The sequence below is a fragment of the Onychostruthus taczanowskii genome, unplaced genomic scaffold (genome assembly GCF_017590055.1).
Source record: "Onychostruthus taczanowskii isolate IOZ18803 unplaced genomic scaffold, ASM1759005v1 scaffold61, whole genome shotgun sequence".
In the NCBI taxonomy this organism is placed as follows: domain Eukaryota; kingdom Metazoa; phylum Chordata; class Aves; order Passeriformes; family Passeridae; genus Onychostruthus; species Onychostruthus taczanowskii.
Genome location: NW_024503790.1, coordinates 1,994,919 through 2,003,735, shown reverse-complemented (window position 1 = coordinate 2,003,735; position 8,817 = coordinate 1,994,919). Strand labels below are relative to the sequence as shown.

Here is an 8,817-nt window from a genome sequence, read left to right as displayed (position 1 = left end):
CAGGGCGGGGCGCGGGGCTCCATCCCGGGAGCTTTGGCCGCCCTCTCCAGCCCCGGGTGCCGTGACCGGTGCAGCGCGGCTCGGAACGGCCCGGCTCCGGCCAGCCCGGCTCCGGCCAGCCCGGCTCCGGCCAGCCCCCGCAGCAGCGGCTCAGGTAAGAGCGCTCGGTGCCTCCCCTGAGCCTCCGCGGGTTTGCCCGGGTGTCTCCTGGGCAGCGCTGGGGAAGGAGGAAGGAGGAGGGACACGCGTGTACCCCGAACGCGTCAGGGGATGGGTGCTGCCGGGAGCATGTCCTGATGCAAAGCCTTCCCGGTTTGGATGCTTGCCTCGGCGGGGAAGGAAAGGTACCTCCGCTTCTCTCCCCAGTGCGGGGGGAAGCCTGGCTAACAGCAGGCAGGGAGCAGGAGAGGCTTCTGAAATTCCTGTACGAGATGAAACCAGCATGATCCCTCCCGCCTCCTTTTAAAAAATTGCGTTTTGGCCTTCGGGACTTTGGTTGAAGGTTGGAAGTGTGGGGAGAATAACAAATCACTAATGCTGTCTCCATAAAAGCCAGGGAGGTTTAAGGTACAGTTTGCCCCTGCTGGCTGCAGTGCAGATAGAGAACACATCTGAACGTGTAGATTTAGGATGCTGCTACAGCAGTGACTCCCAGTTTCTTCCCTTCCTTGCCAGGTTTGGCACCGCTGTATTTTGTTTAGTTGCATGCCAGGGTATTTCACCTCTGTTCTTAGTGCTCTTCCAGGCTTAATGAGTCATTCCTGAGGAGTTTGGCCACATCCATGCGGTTTGCTGCAATCTCAGCAGCTTCCCAGCACCAGGACTCAGCTGACATAAAAGCAGTGTCACAGTGCATCCCTCACGGATGCCATTGGCTCTGAATCTGCACACTCATCTTTCCATAGCCCTGCAGCACCTGGACTGGACTTAGGGCAGCAGAGAGCTGTTTGGAGTTCAGAATTAGCACGTGGAGTTAGAGCAAACACTTCTGACTTCATTCCTCCAGTTATGAGGCCATAGACAATAGGATATTAGAGAAGATCAGCTGAGTTATTTTCAGTTATGTTCAGACCTTTACTTTATACAGGCTCCTGATTAAGTGCCAGCACTCTGAGGGAAAGACTGTCAGCTATAGAATGAACCACTGCAGAGGTACCTGGCAAGAAGCTGGAATATCTGAGTACTGCTTTGCAGCATTTGTTATCAGGGTTGTTCTTAAAGGCAGAACAAACACCCATGTGCCTTCCTCTGCAGAGGAAATCAGTACTAGGAAGCTGATTTTTGCAGCAGCAGAGATTCTGGAAGGATTGATTCTGGAAGGACTGATTCCAGCCTGGAAAATGAACAAACTCAGTGGTCAAATACATACATTTTGTGGGCAGATTTCATTCAGGGCTTTTACTTAGAATATAAAAATTGTAATCTGCTTCAGGATATTAATGTAATGAGGAGCAGGAGACCTTGAGGCTAGGAATCCAAATCATGCCTTCAAATAACATATTTATTTTCTCTTTTTTTTTTTTCCTAGTGCATCATTGTCTGGCATTGTTGAGGGTGGAAACCCTCACCATTCCTTTGCGCCCTCTGTCTCAGCCAGCTGTGCCCAGCCTGCCCCAGGGATGGAGTCCCTCCCTGAGGCAGTCCTGATCCGAATCCTGGCCTCCCTCCCTGCCGTGGAGCTGGTGCTGGTGTGCCGCCTGGTCTGCTGCCAGTGGAAGAACCTGGTTGATGGAGCTGCGCTTTGGATCCTCAAGTGTCAGCAGGAAGGCCTCACCAGAGCAGGGTCAGATGCAGAGAACTGGCAAAGCTTCTACTTCCTGAGTAAGAAAAGGAAGAATCTCATCAAGAACCCGTGTGGTGAAGGTGAGAGACATCACAACAAGCTTCAGGGTGTCAGAGAGGTGACCAGTCACTGAGAATTGTGTTTGGCTACTCTGTGAAAATAGATCTTAGCTGCTGTCAGGTTGCAGAATTTTCTCCCTGCCCAAGAGTCAAGTCACTCAATCCGTGCAGCCAAATCATTTAATGAGCACAAAGGCCCTTCATAATCAATGCCCTCTGCAAAGGCCTTTACATAACATCAACTTTATCTAACCTCTGCAAGGATCATGTTTGAGACACAAAGATGTCCTGTGTAGAAACCATCCAACACAGTAGTGGCTGTGGCATTTGTTTCTCTATTGCTTCTTGCTAAGCCATGACAGGAGAGATGAAGCCTTTCCCAGCTCAGGGGTGAGTCTGCCCTCAGCTCACCAAGCCCTTCAGGCTTCTTTCCTTGCAGCAGCTCAGGCCAGTCATGTTTTTACCCTCCTCACCTCAGCCCATGTTACAGACTGGGCACACACCCCACGTGCCATTATTCTGAATCTATGACCTTCACTTGCCAGAGCTATAAGCTGCTTAGCAATAAGCAGAAGTACCCAAGCCTCACAACCCAAACAGCAACAATTTCACACATCACAGACCAAAGCAGTATCAACACAGCTCCCCCATTTCGTTTACAAGTGACCTTCTGCAAGCTTTTCCAACATCCAGGTTTCTCTCTTGAAAACACTGATGTTTAAGGTCTTTGCTTCAGAAAATACCACTCAGTGCTTTATAAAACTTAGAAATAAAGCAATCAGCATCTGTCCCCAGAGTCTTTGTGTGCTGTGACACTGAAAATGGTGACACTGTTCAGAATACCTAAATTCTCTCCCTGTAGTACTTCTACCCCCCGTACACAGCCCCTTGCTGGGGAATGTTAAAGTTTGGAGTGATTAGGCTCAGTCAGACTAAAGGTTTTTGCCTGACCTCTACTTAACAAACATATCCATAGTCTACGTATCAAATCAGTGCTGTGTTTAATATCAAACTTTCTCAAGGCAGAGGAAGGTTCCTTGGGAGATGGTCAAGTTCCCCACATCCACAGGACTCATCCAAGTTTCTTTCCTGCCATTTGCAGAAGGCTTGGAGCACTGGGGAGAGGTAGAGAATGGAGGTGATGGCTGGAAAATTGAAGAGCTCCCAGGGGACTTTGGAAAAGAATTTCCTAGTGAAGAAGTCCATAAATACTTTGTCACATCTTATGAGTAAGGCTGCTTTCTTCTCTTACTCAGGAAAGGGGGCATTTTTGGTTCTCCCAGGAGAGACAGTGATATCATTGGCATCTTGTGTTTCAGGTGGTGTCGAAAGGCTCAGGTCATTGACCTCAGGGCTGAGGGCTACTGGGAAGAGCTGATGGACACAACCCAGCCTAAAATCATGGTAAGAGACTGGTAAGTATTAAGGAAGGCTCTGAGGACAGGCAGAGGGTTAAGTAAGATAAGGAAGAGAGGGCAGGCATAGACCTTATTTAGATATTGGGCCTTAAAACCTCATCTGCCAGGATCCTGGATGTGGGACAGGGCTCACAGGCAGTTCACAGGCTCTGAACTGTTGGAGCACATGAACTCCAAGCCCAGGTTCCTGTGGTCAGTGAGGGGAGGTGGTGGGCTGGGCTAAGAACCATTGCAGATTTCCATCTCCAAGCAAGGCCTCAGTGACTTGGTGAGCATGGTGGAGCCTTTGCAGAGCTCTCAGAGGTAATGGCAACACCTTGGCTCTCCTTGCAGGTATGCAGGACGCAGTGATGCTGGCTGCCTCTATGAGCTGTGTGTGAAGCTGCTCTCTGAGAATGAGGATGTGCTGGCTGAGTACAAAAGTGACACTGTCACCATCCCTGAGGGAAATGATGCCAACTGGACTGAGGTGAGTTACAGGTATGGGCTCAGCAGGTGACAACCAACCTACAAAAGTGACACTGTCACCATCCCTGAGGGAAATGATGCCAGCTGGACTGAGGTGAGTTACAGGGCTCAGCAGGTGACACCCAACGTACATGAATCAGGAATATTTTTAAGCAGAAGAATTCTCCAAGAGGAGGAGAAAGCTCTGTCATGTGTTCTCTGGAGCCATGATCCTATGATTGAAAAAGGAAAAGTGAAAGCAGAAGAATTCTCCAAGAGGAGGAGAAAGCTCTGTCATGTGTTCTCTGGAGCCATGATCCTATGATTGAAAAAGAAAAAAGGGAGGCTGCTTTACAGGAAACTTGCTGAGTCACCACTACCAGGTGTAAGGAGGTGTCACAGAATCACAAAATCACAAGGTTGGAAGAGACCTTCAAGATCGAGTCCAACCTGTTCCCTGATGTCTCAACTCAACCCTGCCACATCCAGGCTTTGTTAAACACACCCAGGGATGGTGACTGCACCACCTCCCCGGGCAGCCATTCCAGTACTTTATCACCCTTTGTGTGAAAATCTTTTTCCTAATATCCAACCTATATTTCCCTTGAAGCAGCTTGAGGCTGTGACCTCTGGTTCTGTCAGTTCTGCAGGAAGAGCCCAGCCCAGCTGAGCACAGGCACCTTTCAGGAGCTGTGCAGAGTGATAAGGTCACCCCTGAGTCTCCTTTTCTCCAGCTGAGCACCCCCAGCTCCCTCAGTGGTTCCTCACAGGGTTTGTGTTCCCAGCCCCTCTCCAGCCTCGTTGCCCCCTCTGGATGTGCTGAAGCATCTCAGTGTCTTTCCTAGACTGGGGGCCCCAGAACTGGACACAGAATGTCCAGCTGGGAGTGATTCGGTGGCCTCGGAACAATGGGATCAAAGCTTCTCCCACTGTAACCCATGCTGGTAGCTCTGACTGTGGCCAGTGGGGCTGAAGGCTCTGTGCACTGAACAGCAGTAGGTGTGTGGTGGTTTGACACTTACTAACAACTGTTTTTGTCTCTTGTCCCAAAGATCTCTCACACCTTTTCCAGCTACGGGCCCGGGGTGCGCTTTGTGCGCTTTGAGCACGGTGGCCAGGACACGCTGTTCTGGAAGGGCTGGTACGGCGTCCGTGTCACCCACAGCAGCGTGACAGTAGAGCCATAGCCCTGCTCAACCACCGTCTGCATGCTGGACTTGACTTCCCTCAGGGCATCCCTAGCCTTTGGATGGTTTCTGCATGGTGCTGCTGCTGGCTATAGAGCAAATGGCCTTTCTGCGTAGGATGCCAGGAGCCACCACCCATCCTTCCTCAGGGGGACTGTGCAAAGAATGTGAATGAATTTGTGAATGCACCACAAGACTCAGCCTCACCACGTGCACTGGTGTTCTCTGTCAGACAGGAGATCACCTAAAAATCCTGCAGACTTCCTCTCTTAGTCTCTAATCCCTGGCACCCAGCCTGAGTCAGCTGTCTCTCCTGCCTGCTTCCCTGACTTGGGCACTCCTTAACTTGAAGGGATACTTTAAGTATATTTTCTGGAAGGTAGAGTGGGAAGAAAAGAATAAAGAAAACCACAGACCCTGTGTCTCAAAACATACCAGGGAAACCCTGTCCCCAACTGTTTCCATGACCTGCAGTGAGAACCTTGGCTTCTTCCATTTATCAAAAGGTTCTTTTATTCTTTACCACAGAGGGGCTCTAGCTTGGCTGTCAATACTGTTAGTTCAATTTTTAGTGATAATGCAAAGCAAGAGAGGTTGAATCCTTTTCTCTTACACTGTTCCCAGCATCCATTTATCAAGGGAAATGTTGGAAAGAGAAACATGTCTGGTGTCCAGCCCTGGGGCTGCATTTGGCTCCCTCAGATAGATGGCATCCAAGAGTAATTGCTGGCAGTGAGAGAGATGACAGCAACTTCGGGAAGTGGGTTAGAAAACATTTGGGATGGGGTCCAGAAACAAATGAAAACAAACTAATTTACCCCTTCCCGGCCTCTGCAAGCTGCTTGCAACAAGCATCCTGGTCATCCAGTGTGACTCTGCTGGCAGGACACAGAGAGCTGCTGGCTGCTCCACCTCTCTGACCGTGTCTGCAGGTACAGTCTGCCTCTGCCGTGTGCTTGCTGACAAGACAGCACTTCAGTCTCCCACCTGAGCTTCTTGATATCACTCAGGGCTGTGTGCCCCCTCCTGAACAGACCCCTAAGCTTTCCTGAACCAAGACTGTCCCTGCTATTATTCCACTCAGAAGAGCATCCCCTAACAGAGCTGGTGTTGTCTAAAGAAAGTCTATTTTTGTGTCCATGTGTCTTCCCTCCCTGGGCTGCCATTTGAGTGCCTCTTGACACATGTAGTGACTGCAGCCAAAGGAAGGAGCTTCCCACCTGGACCCTGTGCATGCTGCTTCCTCAGGCTTTCTGCACAACTGCACCTGGGTGCCACACACACAGAGTCCAGGCAAGCATAATAAAGTGACACAATTGTGTGTGGATTTCTTCTTTTGTACTGGGTATTTGTCCCCTGTGCTCAAGCATCTGCCTTCTGATCATGTGGAGCTTTCCAAAAGCAGCAGTCACTGCTGTGTGTAATACCATGGGTGTCCCTGAGGGAGGTCCCTGCTCTGTTCCCCTGGGCCCATGGGAGGCACTTGATGTGCAGTGGGTCTGCAGTGTAACAGCAAGCAGAGGTGCATTTCAAACAGAGTGGGAATTCATTCAAGGCACGGAGAAGGTACAGGAAGGCTTCTACAGAGCCCAGCCCTGCTGCACACCTTCCAGGTCATTTGTCACTAGCTCTGCTGTGAGTTCAACCTCAGTTCTGGCCCAGGAGGCACCAGAATCAGTTCAGAATGTAATTGTTTCCCTTCCCTTACCCCTGCACACACTGTCATGCAGTGCTGCTTTACCCACCCTTAGCCTTTAGTGCAACTCTTAGTTAATAATCAGCTCATTGCCAACTCCCTGCCCCACAGAAGAAACAATCTCCATTTGTCCCTAAGGAATCAGTGTAGTGAGGGAATCAATATTTCACACCTTATTGCAATTGTTAGACTGAACCTCTCCTAAGTCACCATCCTACAGCCAGGATAAACCTCAGGATAAAGCCTTCAGATACTGTGGCCCTTGTACATATGGGGTAGGACCATGGTCCCCCCTTTGGCTTTATCTGGGCTGAAGCACCAAACTCACACAGCCTCCCCAGCAGCTCTGTTAAAATGAACCCAGCTGCCTGAGCTCTGTTCTCCCAGCACCCCCTCTTTATGCTAGTACCCCCCTGTCCTGGTTTAGGGCAAATTTGGGAGAAAACCTCCAAAGGGGGCCCCCCCAGAAAGAAAACCCACACGGACCCTCCCCATAACCGCTTCGGGAGGGATTCCTCGGAGAGAAGTGGAAAGAACCTGTTTATTTAACAGGCAAAGCACCTCCAGCACACAAAATGAACAATACCAGGTGACAACAGTCTTTCACCACTCTGAAAAAGATGGCAAATTCAGAAAGTCTCTCCTGGCAGTGGTCACTCTGTTATTGGTCCCTCCGGTGCTGGGGGTGGCTGCTGCAGCCACAAGATGAAAACTCTCGGTGTTTCCCAGGTCCCAGTCCGGAGCAGGCTCGAGTGGTTCCAAGAAAAGCAAAGAAAAACAGTCCAGGGAAAACTCGGACTGCCTAGGCAGACTAACTAACAAGCAGGAGCAAAAGCAAGAGCAAAGCAGGAGCAAAGCAGGAGCAAGAACAAAGTGAAAACCAGAGCAAAAAGCAAAAGCCGCACTATGAACTGCCCCGTCTGTGTCCCGCCAGCCGGGGGGGAGTGAGCAGGCTGATAACAAAACAAAACAAAACAAAACTTTTCAGAGCCAGTCTTGAAGGCACAGAACATAATATCCAGCATAAACAGAACACACAATTGGGGATACAAGCATCATAACCCTAGGATATCCTCGTGTTCACATTTGCTGTCAGGGCCACCTGCAAAGCTCGTCCTGACCTTCCCACTCCCCTCCAAGAGGTGTTTTCCCAGACACTCAGTGCCTGCAGCCTCACTGCAGAGAGCAGCCACCTCTGCTTCACAGAGCTGCTCACAAAAGCCAGGGCTGACCTCAGGGGAGCAATTACTCCTCACATTCAGCCATGCCAGTACTAGATTCCCAAAGCAAGTGTCTGGGCACATGGGGAAAAAAAAAAAAAAAGTCTTGCTCATGTTCATGTTGTATTTTTTTATTTTGTTCCAAATGCCTTTTGAATTTTGATCAAACACTGTAAGTCTGAACACACTGCACCGTCCATGTACACCCAGTTCCAAGTGATGTCAATTCACCCAGAGGCAGACAGAGTGCAGGAGGGTGATGGCTTCTCACCCCTTACAGACTTCATGGAAATTGAGATGCAATTTCACAGGGTTACAGAAACTAAGTGTAACTGTGGCAAAAGGCCTTACCTGTATTAAATCTCCCAGCTGCTGTAGGGCTCTGTCACCCACCATTTCAAGGTGACTTCTGCTTTCTGCTGTGCCAACACCAGCAAGCAGCTGTGTGACACTACACAGTAGCTTCTGGGGACACTGGTGACCAATGTAGATGTGTGCTGTACACACAGAAAGAGGTCTGCCCAAGTGGTTTATATCAGATATTTGCATCCCCCAAACACAGGGTATTTAGAAATCTGACCATTAAAACACAAAGATTGATTCTTGCTGAAACATTCATGATAAAGAAAGAAAAAAAAATACCAAAAAGCCAAAACCACATAAAAGGGTCCCTCCCAGTCTTGGTCATGGCAGCAAGAGCTGCAGAAAGGGCTCTTGTTCTTTTGCACATCATGCCCACAAGGCACCCAGCAGTGCTGAGCTGTGCTGAACACAGAAGTGTTTTCCAGACACCCACAGGGGAATGGAAAGGTGGATGATGGCACTGGAGAGTTTAGGAAAGGAGCCTTTCCCTCTCTGCCAAGACACCACATGGAATCTCTTACCCCAACTGCTTTAACACTCAGAGGCACCACAAGAAGCCCTAGAGCAGCACCAAACCCTGTCCTGCTCTTACCAGCTGGCACCTGAAGTCCTGGGTAGCTGATTCTCCTTGGTGTCTGCTGTAC

At 49.8% G+C, this 8,817-nt stretch overlaps 1 protein-coding gene across 1 annotated transcript; it reads left to right on the top strand.

The window, feature by feature from the left end:
- Positions 1-18: 18 nt before the first annotated feature.
- On the top strand, positions 19-6,207 carry LOC121343930 (F-box only protein 2-like). The gene is made up of 6 exons (XM_041419525.1): positions 19-154; positions 1,529-1,863; positions 2,945-3,071; positions 3,162-3,257; positions 3,594-3,729; positions 4,760-6,207. Exons 2-6 carry the CDS (start codon positions 1,620-1,622, stop codon positions 4,892-4,894), a joined length of 738 nt encoding a protein of 245 aa, XP_041275459.1. The 5' UTR covers positions 19-154; positions 1,529-1,619; the 3' UTR covers positions 4,895-6,207.
- The last annotated feature ends 2,610 nt before the right edge of the window (positions 6,208-8,817 follow it).

Excerpts from the sequence above, each read along its gene's own strand:
- LOC121343930 (XM_041419525.1), top strand. The coding sequence starts at position 1,620 with ATGGAGTCCCTCCCTGAGGCAGTCCTGATCCGAATCCTGGCCTCCCTC. Across the intron at positions 1,864-2,944 it reads CAAGAACCCGTGTGGTGAAG|AAGGCTTGGAGCACTGGGGA; the intron begins GTGAGAGACATC and ends TGCCATTTGCAG. Across the intron at positions 3,072-3,161 it reads TACTTTGTCACATCTTATGA|GTGGTGTCGAAAGGCTCAGG; the intron begins GTAAGGCTGCTT and ends CTTGTGTTTCAG.